A 16,763-nucleotide genomic window follows, 5' to 3' on the forward strand; every position below is an offset into this window, starting at 1 on the left:
ATCTCAGTTGGCAGGGCTTCTGGAAATCTCAAAGCTGCAATATACGTGCACACTCCCCAGCTAAGGAGATGGGTGTGCAGTAGCGGCAGATGCTGATGCTCACCAAGACATCATTGAACTCTCTCAGTTCTCCTTTTGAGGCCGATGGACATTCTTACCAGGTGATGGCACATCAGCTGCTTGCTGGTTATAGAGTGTATCTGCATAACAGAGAACCTGTGCAACTTACACATATTGATTAGAGAGAATTCTTGGGTTTTTTTTCTCTTTGTGTTGTCTTTTTTGCTTTTTTTTAAAAAAATTCTTGCCCTCATTTGGGTTAGAGAAGAGTAAGCTGAGATGTAAAGCTTGGAAAATGTATGTTGTCATATAAAGGTAAAGGTAGTCCCCTGTGCAAGCACCAAGTCATTACTGACCCATGGGGGGATGTCGCATCACGATGTTTTCTTGGCAGACTTTCTGCAGGGTGGTTTGCCATTTCTTTCCCCAGTCAGGAAAGAGTACCCAGGAAACTGGGTACTCATTTTACCGACCTCAGAAGGATGGAGGGCTGAGAACCTTGAGCCGGCTACCTGATCCCAGCTTCCACCAGGATCGAACTCAGGTCGTGAGCAGAGCTTGGGCTGCAGTACTGCAGCTAACCACTCTGCACCACTCTGTTGTTATATACTGGTTTAAAAGTCCAAAATCCAGAAGGGGTCAATGTGAGACCTCCTGTAGCTTTTAGATCATCAGTCTTCCCGACAGCATCCTGTTCTGACTTTTCTTCCCTTTCTACCATTGCAGTGCTTTCCCCATTCTCATTTTCCTCCCATCCCAAAGGCTTCAAGTGATGAAATTGGAGGAAGATACGAATTTGGGATGACAAACAAGTACCAGCAAGGAGGCTTTTGAGTTGGAATGTAGGGGTATATAATACAGAACCCTGCCTTTCTGTTACTTATACCAAATATCTCCTGCTTGGGAGGGCTTCTGAGGGAAAAAGAAGAATCTGATGTCCAGTATTAAGTACCCCACTCTTTTTTCCCCCTCACCAGTTGACTAAATGTTCCCCCTAACTCTTGGGGAGAATACACCTTTGTGGCTTTGTTGGTGGCTTCTCATTCCTAGTGAATAGGCCAGCTTCCTCTGTAGTAAAGGATTGCTGAAGGGGAACAAGGCACTGCTGCTTGCAGATCACTTGCACAGAGCCACGTGAAGTATCTGAGCTACTGGCCCTACTTTTCTGGCCAAAGTTGCTTGTGTCGCTCAATGATCTCCTTCACCGCCTCATGGTCATCCAAGGTTGTCAGATCCCCTAGCTCATTGGCTTTGTTTTCTACAATCTTCTTCAGAACCCGCCGCATAATCTTCCCCGAGCGAGTCTTAGGCAGCCGCCGAGCCACCTGAGCCAGAAAAATAGGAAGGGTTAGAACAGGTTGGCAAAACCTCATTTACCTAGAGAAATCAATCTGTATTAGAAATTGTGAGACCTCCATCTATTTTTCTCCTGTTTCAGTCCATCTCCTCCCAGATTAGTAAAAAGGAAAAGATCTCCTTTTCAACCTCGTGAGCATATGTCAGGGTATCACCTAAAAAAAAAAGTTTGCCAAGGGGACCACCCCAGCTATCAGGGCCCTTCTGTGCCCAGGCAATTGAAGTACAAAGGTCAGATTAACAGTCCATCTGCTTTCTGTCTCATGAAGTCTGAAATGTACATTGAGGAAGAAGCAGCAGGAACAAACTGGGTTATAGTGATTTTTTAAAAAATCAGAGGGTATGTGCAAAGCCATGAGGCTTGAGTTGGAATAAAGCCGTGGAGATGCTCCTCTTGGATGGAGGCTCCAAAAGTAGGCCTCCACCCTCCCTCTGGGAGCCTCCTAGAGAATAGTGAAGGAACAAATTATTTGGTGCCTTGAACAATAGGTGTATTTACTCCACAGCTGATTGCCCCCATTTGCTAAAACCTCAGTGAACTCATTTGATTCATTTCTCCTGGGCCCAAAATGTATACTTAAGGAACTGAGATGGTCCAGTTATCCTAAGCCCACTACTATGATTTGTTCTTGACAGAAATCTCTCAGGCTACCTTACCCATGTCGCTTAAGTTCCGTCCCCCCTCCCCACTCCAGCAAGAGGGTTAGGTGGTCCTGATACTGTAATCAGGACCAAAACCAAGTTGTTTGATGGTCTTCAGGGACTTTCAAAATTACATGCAAAAACATAAACTGGTTTTAAGCAGCTTGCATGGTTAATAGGCGCATAATCCAATATGGTATCTCCAAAATATTTCATGTTTTCATGTCAACTGACCGGGCAGTCTTAATCCAGTCTTTGTATTCTCAGTGCTGCTGATTTATATCCAATTATTCAGAATAAGTCAGCAGTGAGAGATAAGTTTAGAATATTGTTTATACCTCATCTTTTCCCCTTTCTCCATTTTATCCATACAATTATAACTCTGTGAGGTACATGAGGCTGTGTGAGTGTCTTGCCCAAGAACACCTAACAAGCTTCCATGGCAGAATGGGGATTCAAACCCAGATCCTAGTCCAACACTAACCATTATGCCACACTGGCTCTCAAATATGTTGTGATACTGTTTTATACATTTTGTGTTTGTCCAGAATTCTGTTTTTTGATCATCGAAAATACGAAGCTGCTGTATATGAAATTAGACCATTGGCCCATCTAAGCAGTGGTTCTCCAGGAGCTTTGGCAAAGGAAGACTTTCCCCAACACATGCTGTCCTTTAAGTAGAAACATCAGAAATTGAACTTTACGTTTGTATTTAGTTGTGCAGCTGCCATAACCAGTCTTTACCTTGTATCCTACCCACAGCTGAACAAAGTGCTAATGCAGTGCAGTAGAAGGAGAAACAGTCTACAGCTTGTTACCTGAACATATTCAGGGGCAGCATATTTTGCTATCTTTTCTGAAACCAGCTCTCGAAGCTCAGAGGCTAAACTTTCTTGGGACAGAGTAGAGCCTTTCTTCAGAACAATGAATGCATAGGCTCCTGCCAAAAGAGAAGCCAGGAACAGAATGTACAATTGGACATGAGGCACGCCACATGAGAGACCACATTGCTTTGCCCCTTCTCCCAACTCTCTGGCATGGGAACTGAGGGCTACATCTGGCACAGGAGCCCCTTCTCATGCAGTGAAGACATCAGATTTTATCAGACACTTCCAGCTTCCAGCAATAAGGTCATCAGAGAAAAAGCAGGAAGCAGCAAGGCACAGCACTGCAGAAAATCTCCCCAAGGAACACTGGATCAAATTTTACTATCAGTTTTTTTAAAAAATTTGAGCTACCCAGGCCATGCACATGCAGCCTGTACTGTACATTCCATGTGCACAAGTGTTGCCCTAGTTTCCTGGAGGAGTGAGATCCAAACTAAGCATTATGTTTAATAAGATGGGTTGAAGTTTTTATTATTCTCCATAGACACATAGCAGCTGCTGCAAACTAAGTTTCCAAGCTCTTCAGGGCCCAGTTTGGATTGGGATCATGAGGTGGAAAAGGGGCTTCAGTTCCCCCCTCCCCCATGACATTTTCCTGACTCAGAATGGCCTGGGGGAAGCAGCATAGAGCTGCCTGCCCTCCAAGCTTTTTTTCTGCTGAACCTCCCTTCCCTATGTCTACTATGTGTCTTAAAATAGCTTCTTTAACTCCAAACAGCTGTGGGTAAAAGCAGGCAGTCACTCCAGCTCCCACTTGCTGCCTAAATTGATCCTCCCCTTCTGTGTCTGCAGTAGATGTGGAATATGCAAGCCCCAGTGGAGGTGGAGCCCACAAGAAGTAACTGCAAGACTGACAGTGCAACTTAAAGCATACTGACTCAGAAGCAAGTCCCCCTCAAGCTCAAGTGGCTTATCCTTGGTAACTGTTTACAGATTTTTTCGGCCAATTACAGAATCATAGAGTTGGAAGGGGCCATACAGACCTTCTAGTCCAAGCCCCTGCCCAATGCAGGATCAGCCTAAAGCATCTCTGACAAGTATTCATCCAGCCTCTTCTTGAAAACTGTCAGTGAAGGGGAGCTCACCACCTCCCTAGGCAGCTGATTCCACTTTTGAACTACTCTGACCGTGAAAAAGTTCTTCCTAATATCCAGCCGGTACCTTTGTGCATGTAATTTAAGCCCGTTGCTTCAGGTCCTATCCTCTGCTTCCAATTGAAACAGCTCCTTGCCTTCCTCCAAATGACAGCCTTTCAGGATTGTAACCAAAGCCACTCACCTTCTCCTTTGATCTCATGAGGATATCCAATCACAGCTGACTCTGCTACGGCACCATGGGTGTTCTGGAACACAAACAGGTTTGTTGTTTTACTTCAAGGATCCTTATAGACTGGTGGGAATTTGTAGCTCACTAGCCTTGGTGTAGGCAGAAGAAAGGGGACAGAATAGACAGGCTAGGCCCTGATGGTTCAATCCTTCCTTTACGAGCACTGGCAGACTGGAACCAAACTGTTTCCTGGTATCTTGTGCCACAGGACAACTGTGTGGGCTTCCACACTGAAGATGTATGATCCAGAAAACTTATGAGGGAGGAGCAAATTAAATAGTAAGTGCTTTAGGTGACTATATAATAGATGAGGGGACCTCTGGAAAACCAGTGTGGGATACTTGAAAGGAGAATGAACAATTATTTGCCATGCTAGTCCCCACTAAGGGTATGCACCAAAAAAAAGTATGGGTGAGCCATATCCAGGTTTCAGGGATACCAAAAAAAAAGGTCAGTATCCCTGAAATCTGGGTCAGATTCTCTAATCTGGTTAGAGAATCCCAAATTTATTCAGTCATGATTCCCTATCGGAAAAACTATCCAGGAAGGGGTTATTTTTCAAGAAAACACCACCAAATTTGCTGGGAACCTATTTTTTCCTGTCTACTAAAGACCCCTCAAGTTTCAGTAAAATTGGGCCCTGGAGTCCAATTTCATGGGCCTCTGGAACAAGCTGCCCCAAGCCACCCTCCATTGTTTATTACTAGGGAAGCATTTCCATGGCTTTCCAGGCAAAAGGAAACCTTAAGCAAAGGCAACCCCTGGGCCAAAAGCCGGTCCCAAACACACATCCCACTCCCTTGTGAGATGAACCACAAAGCCCAACAGAACCAAAGTGAAGGAGGGCAACCAATCTCCAACCAAAGGATCCCAATGTAAGACAATCCTGACTCCACCTGAAACAAGAGCGGGCAAGGTTTGATGGAGCTGCGGTGTATAAAAGGTGGCTGGCAGTAGCTTGAAAGGCTCTTTTGGAGCTCAGGAGGGGATGGAGGAGCAGGATGAGATGGGAATCCTCTCTGTCTGCTGCCTCCTCCCCAGTCCCACCAGGCTCACCCTGCTCTCCCGCCATGGTGTGAAGGAGGTCGCCTCCATTTGTGCCACTGCCCTCTCACTTGCACTGCTGCCTCTTGCTTGTTGCTGCTCCATCTCTGCTGCAGCTGAACAATCCAGCTCATAGAGTTTGGCTCATGGAGTTTGGTTCCTTGGAAACAATCTGGGATTATTTTATGTGATCCGTCATAGTTGGATTATGCTGGATCAGCATAAATTCAGCTATAAGGCTAGATTCCAAATCCCAAGTTGCACACCCCTAGCCCCTGTTGCTGTGGCATCTCATAAAATTGCTTGAACCAATGTCCTTCAGATCATTCCATACATCCTTTGCCTTGTGACATAACCATGAGGACTCAAATTGATTAAGTAGATTCTTAGTTGATTCTGAGAAGTTCCTATCCTCCCATACCTGCAAAACTGTTGCAGATACATTTTGTTTCTGGAGGGAATGATGCTTTGCATTTATAGGTCCATATAATAACAGCTGTGCTTATATACCACTCTTCTAGACAGATTAGTGCCCCACTCAGAGCGGTGAATATGGTCAGCGTTGCTATTATCCCTGCAGTACAGCTGGAGCTGAGAGGAGTGGCTTACCCAAGCCCACTTGCTGAGCTCAAAGCAGTGATAGGATTCAAACCAGCAGAGTGCTGATTTACAGCCTGCCCATGTACCCTGCATTCAAAATATTTCTAATTCCACATCAAAAAAATTCTGTGACTGGACATCTCAAATTCTGCAATCAGAATTCACTCTTTTCAAAAATGCAGGCATTCATTTACACACTTCTGAATCTGAAACTCATTCTCAGTTGCCTAAGGGCTGTTATTTCCCAAATTAGCGAAGAAGGAGTATTGAGATAGAAACACATGTAGCCACAAGGGACACTAGAGACATCAACTCAGCTAGTGGTAACTACTAAGTCATAGCATTTGGCCCATTTTCTTAGGCTACTGCTGGCGTTCTGCAAAGATTGCTATGACAACAGCAGGTTCTGTGTCACCTGCTAAATCCTACGAGTCTGCCTCTGGCTTACCACAATGTCTTCTATCTCAGCAGTGCCCAATCTGTGTCCACTGACATTGATGACATCATCCAGGCGGCCTGTCAACTGGTAATAGCCTTTGTTTGTCCGATACGCTCCATCCCCAGTGAAGAAATATCCTAGAGGGATCAAAGCAAGCCAACAGTTGTGTTCTAGTGGTTTTACTGAGGTGGCGTTCAATCTGTGTTTTGTGGTACCACAGCATTCCTCAGAAGCTTATCAGAGGTTCTTAACAAGACGATAACCTTCACTGAGAAAAAGCTTGTCCATCAGACAGAACTTCCCCTGAAATCTATAGCTACAGGAATCTGGTAGATGTAATATATTCTCAGTGCTGTTAGCCAAGATTTGTTTGTTGGTATACTTTTATACCCTGCTTTATCTTCAGTGGTGACACAAAGCAGCTTACATCAGTCTCACCGCCTCTTATCTTAACAACAACCCTGGGAGATAAGGTTAGTGTATATTTACTTTACTTCATTTACACCCCATCATTCTCAATGGAAGGTGGCATGGTATAGCCTTCTCTTGTCAGATCTCATAAGCTAAGCAAGGTCAGTACTTGGATGGTGACCATCAAGGAAGACTCTGCAGAGGAAGGCGCTGTCAAACCACCTTCACTTCTCACTTGCCTGGAAAGCCCGTTGCTGTGGTTGCCATAAATTGATTGCAACTTGACAGCATGCATGCACACATACATTCTCAATGGGGACCCAAAGCAACTTCCATTTTTTGTCCATTTTATCCTCACAACAAGCCTTGTGAGGTAGGTTAGGCTGAGTATGTATGACTAGTCCAAGGTCACCCAACAAGGTTCCATGGCAGAGAGGGGAATTTGAACCTGGGTAGCCCAGAACCTAGATCTGGCAGTCTAATTACCACTCCACTTTGGCTCCCTTGGTTTTCATAAGCAGATGAGCTGGTAAATGTGTGTTATTAGGCTATTGCAACTCACATTGTGACACTCTCCCCAAACTCGAAATTCCTGTGCTTAGGAATTTTGCATATCAAGAAAACTCAGCTAACTCCCTTTTTCTCATATCTAGTTTTCTACATACAGGGAATCTTTTTGTAGAGAGAAGCATTCAGTCATGAGCAGTGTGAAGAGGAAAAGTCCAGGCCCAGATTTACCATCTTAGCTGCCATTTGCAAGAATTAAGCCAAAGTGAGTGCCCTCAATATAAAACATGTTCAAGAATCCTCTCTGCTATGTGTGTAAGAGCAGGCTTGGAAGGATCTCTCCACAAGCCAACCAATTTAAATGTTCCCTGAAAGCAGAACATTTTAAAGCCACTGTGTTAAAAGAATTGAAGCCATTGCAAAAATATTCCAAATGTAAACCCATCATTTCCCCCTCAGAAAGAGACCAGACCCCTTCACTATAAAAAGGCATTTATGAATTTGCAGTTTATAGTATGCTCACTGCCTCTTTTTTCTGGCCTCTGCCTGTACTAATTTTAATATAAACAGTAATTACTGAGGAGGACAAACCACTTCAGAATTTTTGTGGGCCAGATACTTCTCATTCAGTTGGTTCTGAAAGCCATGTGGTTAGTGGAAGTCATGAAGGGGCAGCCCAGTTCTAGCAAGGAAGTTATTTTATGTCTTCTCTGTTGTCCTCCATTTATGTCTGTGTCCCCATGGAACTTATCCTTCTACATGCTTTTCCTGGGTGACCTCATCAAATTGTATGGCTTTCAATGCCATGCATATTTTAATGACACCCAATTATACCTCCATACGCCTGAAACTTTCCCCTCCATTTGTCTGACATTTCTGATATTATTTGCACTGAAAAGTCTCATTGTCCTCTCAATATGTCCAAGACTTTTCTCCCAAGCCTTCCTCCCTTCATACACTCTCCATATCCATTGATGTTGCCATACATAATGCCTTGGCCTTCTTTTCTGTTGTTCCCCTGTTGCCATATCATGTTACTTCCCCCTCTACAAAGCTGCAAAGTATGGCCCTTTCCCTCTGTTCCCCTTGTTGAAAACTGGTTCACTTTCTGACCATGTTTTGCCTTGACTACTGCAGTCAGCTCTCTGGTTTCCTGCCACTTTACCTCAAAACCTGTATCTCTTTCCAGCACTCTGCCACCCAAATCATTCAGTTCATTGTTCTGACCTGTGTTGTAGTCCTCATACATTTTCACACAGCCTCTGTTTGTTTTCAGATCCAGCACAAACTCCTCATCCCTGCCTTCAAATCCCTCAGTACCTCCCTGTCTCTTTGCTCTCACATCCTGATACATCCCTGCCTGTGACCTTCAGTCTTCCAGCTCTGCCACCTCATCCTTCTGAGGGTCTGTTGCTCACCCTTTCTCCCTTGCTGCCCTTTTATTCCAGGAACTGTTCCCCAGGACGTTTGTGCAACACCGTCTTTCTTTTTTCAAATTCCTTTTCAAAACCCATCTTGAAGGCTTTGTGCTCCTTCCCTACTAAAAGAAAGCCTAGAACAGACACACACTTTCCCCATCTATGTCCCCACCTTCAAATCCCTTCTGTTTATCACATTTCAGATTTTGAACTCCTCCTGAGGGCAGAAATCTGTCTTCTTGTGGTCTGTCAAGCACTGTGCGCATTGAAGGAGCTATGCACATAATTTAAAAGGTCTTTCCACTGTGCAGTTGCAGAGGGAGGTCACTGCCTCAAGCACCTGAATGTCTAACTAGGCAAATGAAAAGGAAGATTGTTTGCCTTTCTAGTCACATGTAGAAGAGAGGGAACATAAGAGACTCAGAATAGGTACAATCAGTAACCAAGTGTAATGAGCTGCATCGCCATCCTTTCTCTGTTTCCACAAGTCCTTGCATACATAAAGCCAGAAAAATCCTGCTTACTAACAGTTGTCCATAGCAACACATTGCTCCCCCCTCCACCAGCCACCTTTTCTCACAAGGATGTACCTGGGTAAGGCATCAGGTACGTCTCCAAGAACCTCTGGTGGTCATTGTAAATGGTCCTTGCCATACCCGGCCACGCCTGCGTGATGCAAAGAGCTCCAGAGACATTGTTCTGTTTTAAGACATTTCCCTGAAGGAGAAATAATTGTACGATAATGTTGAAGATAGTTCTTAGCCCAGTCCTGAGCACATTTACTCAGACGTTCACTGGGGATAACTCCTAAGTAAATGTACATAGGATCGCAGACTAGGGAACTCATGTCCATTGTGCTCATTCCACAAAGCCACATAATTTTGAGCTCAAAAAATAGACAAAGAATTACTCCTTTGACAGATTCTTTATCAAACTAGGTGGCAGCCTGCTATTCTCACTCCCTGCTTTGTAGCCATTCCACTTTTGTGCTGACTGAGGGATTTCACTTGAATCCTGAAAATCTTTAGGGCCAAATTGCATGTTATCTTTTGTAACAAGTTGGGTCCAAATTCCCCAGACCCAACAGGCTTTCCCTGCAGATTCACAACAGCTGTGGGGAGACACATTTTGAAGGACCCCAGGGGACCAATTTGATTCAGGACTGTGGCATAGAGGGAGGAGGGACTCCTGCCTCCCATCCACCCCTTTGCTATTTTCCCTAGTTGAAACACCCATTTTGGAGCTACAATGTTGTGTTACTTCTTTAGAGAAAAAATTAGTTCTCGTGGTTGCACAGTGGGACTTTAAAGTTGCAACCTCAGCTTTTTGGCAACCACTTTTTACTCTCCATCCCTCTATGCAATCTTGATTTGTATTTGCATGTGTGCCTGTCTTTGTCTATTCCTCTACTTTTAAAATCCTACTTCATAACTTATTTTCCTGTAAAGCTAAAGACAGATGATTGTTTTTCAGAGAGGTGAAGGTGGTTTGAAAGAACTGCTACTCTTAGGGGTGTGTATGTCCTCCCATTACTGGCAAAAGTATAGGTAAGAAGAGGCACCATCCATGCACACTATCTCCTCCCATGCTGCTACCAGCTGAGATCAAGAGTGCTATCTCTACTCTCGGTAGGTTGTAGCGCCCAAATGTCTGCCTGGCTCACTGCGGGGTGTAGGGTTGGGTGGGGTGTTGAGCCGTTGAGCCAGCCCTGTCAATTTTTCTGATCTTGAACTTATTTCTTTAAAACGTCTTAATTTTCAGATTCTGATTCCTCCAGCCTTTGTGTTGAAATTAGTAACAGCTGGCACTACAATCCACCCTTCTATTCAGCTACCGCAGTTTTGGAAAATATTGGCAACATTTGCCAGGAGATCAGCTTATCTTCACTCACAAAAATAGGCAAGAGCATGGGAAGAAACACAATTGGACTAACCACCTTTAACAGCAAATTCATGAAGTACAAAGATCTGTAGGGAACTAACAAAAATTGGATAATGAGACGATATGGTTCAGCGGGAGAGTGCAGGGTTGAAAGGATCTCTGGTAACAGGTTTTAGATAAGACTTTCCTCTCTCTGGGACCACAGGCTTGTTGTGAGGATAAAACGTTTTGACTTGGTACTAGGCTGCTTCATATGTAAATAGATCGCAGCTCTAAAAATCTACATGATGCTCTCGGAAGATTCTGTCCCAGAAGTTGTTTCAACTGATAGTGCTGACTAATGTGTGTGTGGGAGAGAGATTGCTAACATTGTTCTCCAGTTTAACAATTCCTGTGATCTGAAAAGTGGATCACAAATAAAATGTACCTTGTCATCCATGAGGGCTGGGCTGATGCCAAACAAGGGTCTCATGGCTGCAGCTGGAAGGATTTCAGCTCCTGGGTTTGAAGGACGAGGAGCAATACAGATGCCTCCTGTTTCTAAATAACACAAAACAAAATGGATGATTCTCTTAAAATCTGGCCAAGAGGATGTCCCTAACAAGAAAACTTTCCCTTTTATATGATCTCTGACTTGTAGGGGAAAAGAAAGATTCCTCTCCTGTACTCAAGCCGTCAACAAAGACTCGGATACTTATAAGTCAAGCATTTCAAGAACTGAGAATGATACTCTATTTTGCCACATTTTTACATCTGCACCTGTTGCAAAGGCAGACTTTGGGCACTTGGCTGGAAAAGCACCAAGCTTACAAAACTCTGTACGTAACCCCTCACTAAGTTAGAATTGCTTTCCTAAGGGCTGTAACATTGCTTTTGTTTTCCTACCGGTCTGCCACCATGTATCAACTACTGGGCACCGTCTGTCTCCAACCACGTTGAAATACCATTCCCAAGCTTCTGTGTTGATAGGCTCTCCCACTAAAGAGGAAGAAAAAAGGCAAGTGACATACAAACCAACCATCCAATGAAGTATTACACCTTGGAAATGGCCCTCATAGGAATATATGTGGCTACGTAAACTTTTCAGTCCTCTTTAAGTTCTCCATGAAGCTATATTGTATTAATATATCTGATTCATCTGATACTTCAGAGTTCCATATTCCACCATCCCATTTCCTGAGAAACCCTGGTTCAAAGTAGCGATTCTAATGTGACTTTGCCATAAATACACTGATCAAGACCCAGTTGATTGGCCTGGAACACACCTGATCCAAGAATCCTAAGGGAAGTTCTGTCATATTTCTTCACCCAGCCATCCCCATATCTCAGCAGTAGCCGAATGGCAGTAGGGGCTCCATAGAACTGATTTATTCGTAACCTCTCCACAGTTTCCCAGTAACGTCCTGGAATACAAAAACAGATGCAATTACCACAGGACACGAGTCCTTCCCAGCCTGATATTCAAACTAGTCTTGCCCCACCTGCTTCAGGCAGCCTACCTTTTTTTAAAAAAAAAGCTCTATCAGACTGAGCATTCACTTGCACAATTGTTCAGTGCCTTTGATTTTTTAAAAAAGCTGGAATCAACCTTTTAAAAATTGAAAAACAGTATGGGGGGGTGACCTGGTCAGCCAATCAGCACTCTGCATGGCCATCTCCTGCAGAAATAGGATCTACAAAATGTTCATGGGGGCCCACGTCTCAAGTTGTGTATATCTGCATGTAGCCTTACTCATTTCATCTACACATGACTCCTTTGTGCTTTGTCTGAACATGCAGAGTAGGCATAAGTATGTTGGCCGGATTGACTGGGGGGGCAGGGGGGGTAGTCTGCCCCGGTGCCGCCTGTGCCATTTGCCTGCCCTGCCGGACAGGGGGTGGCCAGCTTGCTGTGCGCCCACTGCCAACTCCACGGCACGCTGGGGCAGCCGGTGAGCTACACGGGTGGCACGCTCCTCCCTGTGTGATGACGTCACAGAAGTGATGTCATCACAGTGCCGGGAGCGCACATGCACGCCGGCAACCCTAGATACAGCCCTGCTTGTGAGCACAGCACCTACACAGATAGGATACATCCACGTGAATGCTCACTTCCTGTGACTGGAAAGCAGCTGTTCGAATTATAGGGAGGGATTATATGCATAGACTCTTCCTCCATACATAGGTGCCACTCTCTACATGTTCAGTCAGTGCATTCAGTCACCATGCCGAGGGTGATAAAGCCTAAGTGTCCACCACATGTTGATCAAAAGCTGCAGACAGTTCTGTGATCAAAACTTAATTTTCAGGCAGATGTAGGCCTGTTTTGGATCAGGACCACAGAACTTTGGGAGATGGGGTTTAAGCCTTCCCCTTGATTCATTCTACCAATCTGAAAGTGAACCTGGGAGCTGCTTGGGGAAACATACTAATGGTTATGTGCAACTTTCCCTAACAGGACAAATAGCAGCTTCCCAAGGCTGTTTCAGATTGGGAAAAGGCTTACGCTTCCCCTCACCACACACCATGGTCTTGATCCAAATTGGGCCTACAGACCCACTGTTGATCAACAGTACCCACAAGCAAAAAAGTGGCAGTCCCAAGGACTGTGATGTTTGAACTGACCCTTGTCATTTCAGAGTACAACTATAGCAGGAATTTTGGATAAAGCTCCCCTATACCTGAAAAATCCTTTCAAAGGATTACTTAATAATGGTCCTTTGCCTTACTAGAATTTCTGCAAAGATTCTGAAATATATGTGGAAATGTACCACATCTTTTCCTTTCAAGTAAAACATTGAGCAACTGTAGTTTTGTTCATTTTTAACTACACCATGATTAAAAGTTGGCTGAGTATGACGAGAAGAGACCAAGTTGGTCTAGGGGCTGGATCTACCCATGAGTCAGCCCAGCCATGCATTTTTTTATTATTTACCTGGATTAGGATACACTGGAGTGCTCTCAAAAAGGACCGTGGTTCCTCCATTGCACAATGGTCCATATACCACATAGCTGTGCCCTGTGATCCAACCAATATCTGCAACGCACCCAAAGACGTCTCCATCGTGGTAATCAAACACATACTGTCGGAAAGAGAGTAATAAAAGATGGAGCTTTCTTCTATACTCAGTGATTTTAGAAAGTAATTATTAAGAAGATGCTATTCACAGCTGGAGTGTCCTGGAGTTTCTGCTCCTGGAAAACTTATTAATAGTCACACCACCTCTTTTCACACTTGGGAAAAACATGGTAATAGGATATGCCCAGGAGATAGGAAACCAACACAGAATCTCTTTTGATAGGACAGCATGAGATTCTTGCCAGTCACTTATGAGTTATTTTGCTTTTGTAATCTGTAGCCTGAACACTGCTTAGTGAGGCAAAAGGTCATCCATGCTGTTCACTGCTGTTTTCTCAAGTGGTGCCATATATACAAGTGGTGCCATTCATATTTCTCAGAAAGCACTGGGACAAGGCAAGAACCTCATTCATGGCACAGGCTGGGCTTTTCTTATCCTCTGTTGACATGAACTGACACTGACAGTAGTTATGACTGACACTTGTTAAAAAATAAAGCTTGTGAAGATGACCTCGTGAAAAGATATTCTCTAATGATGTGTGAATACCCCCTTCTTTAAAAAAAGTGATGTGTTAAGGTCTAGGGGGGAAAGAGAAGCAGAAAACCTGAAAGTGTTAGGAAAGAATCAACGTAAAATCAGTCTGTGGTTTTCCTTACTCTTTTTCCCATGAGAATTTTCAACATCAGTCATTTAGAGTCCTGCCTTCCTTCCATATTTCACAGTTCCCGTAATTATACTTTTAAATTTCACAAACGTTCTCCAGGTAGAAGACTACTTGATCCACAAATCCTCTGCAAATTTTGCCCCAACTATCATTTTCATAACGATCCTAGTTCTTATATTCACATCTGCAACACAGTGGTGTGATTTTTTTTCAGTTTCACTCTTCTGACTGTAGCTGTTTTCAGCTTTCTAATTCTGCCCTAGAGTCAAAAACTCTTATACGGCGTATTCAACAACAATTGGATTACATACTTGATCCCATTAGCAAATCCTCTGCTTTTCTTCAGGCCTCCCCTTGTTATTTCACTTCCTGCCTGTTTTTATGCCAGAATAGTCTCCAACAGCTTTTCTCAAGTTTCTTAACTGTTGCTTTTGGAGCTGTTATTTCAAAAAGTATCCCCACCACTTTCTGAGTTGCTGTAGCAATGAAAAACGAAGATTCCAGAGGAGGAAGTTGGAGTGGTGTGTGGGTGAAGTGTAAATGTTTGTAATGGAAACTTGTCATTCTCTGTATTGTTTCAGGCACCACCAACCTGTTATAAGCTGGGGGAAGAAGCAGGAACTCGATTCAGTCCTGTTTCATAGTTTCCAAAGGCAACTGAAACAAAGCGTGCTGGATTTTTATTGAGAGCCCTTCACATTCATATTTCCTTAAATTTGCTCCTGCACTCCCAAGATCTGTCTTCGACAATCCCACCATCAATTAACAAAGTGCAGATTGTACAACAAATATTGATGGTGGGAGGGGGGAGAGGGCTCTCCTTCCTGGCTTCCTGGGTATTGTCTATATCTGACATAGATTAGAGGGTAGGTCAGAACTAAGTCACAGTAACATTGCTGAAATACTTTCCACTAAGTTCTAGGGTTTGTCCTCTGCCAAACAACTTCCAGGGAAGGCGTTGAAAATTGATCTAATGATTAAAGGATTTGAAAACTAGACTAAGAAGCCAATCTAACGTGATTTATTTAGAAGTAAATCTAAAATCAAGGATTTCAGTTCAGATAAACTCGGTTATGATCAGCTGGTAGATGAGAGCTTCAGTTCTATACATACCCATGGAATTCACTGGAGCTTGTGGGTACCTGTAATAAGTGAACCCTGGCAGGAACACAAGCAGCAGAAAAAACGGCGGGGAGAAAGAGTTAAAGATTCCCCATGTCATTCTTTCTCTCCAAAAAGCAGCTTCAGTGCTGCATTTGGAAAAGACTAACAGTGCAATCCTAAACAGAGTTACTCCAGTCTAAGCCCATTGATTTCAATGGGCTTAGACTGGAGTAATTCTGTTTAGGATTGCACTGTAAAACACTAACAGTGCTTCTTAGGATTGCAGTCTTAGTTTGGGAGAGATTTTTACTGCATTGTTCCCCGGTGCAACGTCTTGCTTCCATGTCGTGCCAAAAAATGAGGTCATTTTCCAGTGTGACAGGTGGGCCCTGGAGCATGCACATGAAGTACCCTGCCATTTTCCAACCCCTGCTCCCCAGTTTGGTGTAATGGTTAAGAGCGGCAGGACTCTAATCCAGAGAACCAGATTTGATTCCCCACTTCTCTGCTTGAAGCCAACTGGGTGACCCTGGGTCAGTCACAGCTCTTCAGAGCTCTCTCAGCCCCACCCACCTCACAGGGAGATTGTCGTGAGCAGATTGTCAGAGCAGTTTACACAGAGCAGTGGGCATTAAGTTGTCCTGAAGGGTGGTATATAAATCAAATGTTTTTGTTAGTTTCACCCCCTGGGGGATGTGGCAATCCTTGGTGATACTCTAGCATTTGTCCAAAATTCTGTGGTTAAACCATAGAGTTTTGGTTGAAAGACAGAGTGTCACTGGCAATGTGATGCCATCACTTCTTTTGCCAGCATAGGCCCTGCTGAACATGAGTCTCCTACCAATTTGCCAGCAACAGAATGTGATGTCAAAAAATTCAACCTTCTGAAACTATTTTCTCCAGGGGAACTGACCTCTATAGTCTTGTTATCAGTTGTAACACTAGGAAAACTCCAGGCCCCATCTGGATGTTGACAACCCTACTGAGACTGCTTCTCGCTGTCTGCCTGGGCTTGTATTTGCTATGCCCTTAGTCACTGTTGAGCTAGACAGAGCCTTTCATGGAGAAGGAATGAGAGCAGAGAGGAACAGAGATGTCTTGGAGATGGTGCATATGTAGATATGTCATATGGCAGGCTAACAGAGTCTTGTTTGCCCTTTATGAAGTTTCCATATCTCTGCTGAATATATAATAACAACAACAACAACAACAGAGCTTATATACCTCTTCTAGCCAGATGAGTGCCTCACCCAGAGCAGTGAACAAGTTAGTGTTATTATTATCCCCACAAGACAGCTGGGGAGCTGGAGCTGAGAGGCATGGCTTACCCACTCGTGGCTCATGGCAGTTGTGGGATTTGAACCA

General features: G+C 44.0%; 1 protein-coding gene across 4 annotated transcripts in view; it reads right to left on the bottom strand.

Annotated features, from left to right (window-relative positions):
• Positions 1–72: 72 nt before the first annotated feature.
• LOC129323761 (acetyl-coenzyme A synthetase 2-like, mitochondrial) overlaps positions 73–16,763 on the bottom strand; it is a 36,832-nt gene continuing 20,141 nt past the window's right edge. For 3 of the 4 annotated variants that reach the window (XM_054970433.1, XM_054970436.1, XM_054970435.1), the window contains 9 exons: positions 13,486–13,633; positions 11,837–11,974; positions 11,457–11,549; positions 10,999–11,111; positions 9,281–9,407; positions 6,364–6,491; positions 4,224–4,287; positions 2,877–2,998; positions 73–1,385 (listed from right to left, as the gene is read on the bottom strand). In XM_054970433.1, coding sequence (XP_054826408.1) covers positions 1,218–1,385; positions 2,877–2,998; positions 4,224–4,287; positions 6,364–6,491; positions 9,281–9,407; positions 10,999–11,111; positions 11,457–11,549; positions 11,837–11,974; positions 13,486–13,633 — 1,101 coding nt within the window. In that variant the 3' untranslated portion in view covers positions 73–1,217. The remainder of the gene's footprint in view (positions 1,386–2,876; positions 2,999–4,223; positions 4,288–6,363; positions 6,492–9,280; positions 9,408–10,998; positions 11,112–11,456; positions 11,550–11,836; positions 11,975–13,485; positions 13,634–16,763) is intronic. The other variant, XM_054970434.1, reaches the window with a different exon arrangement.

The sequence above is a fragment of the Eublepharis macularius genome, chromosome 2 (genome assembly GCF_028583425.1).
Source record: "Eublepharis macularius isolate TG4126 chromosome 2, MPM_Emac_v1.0, whole genome shotgun sequence".
Lineage (NCBI taxonomy): Eukaryota > Metazoa > Chordata > Lepidosauria > Squamata > Eublepharidae > Eublepharis > Eublepharis macularius.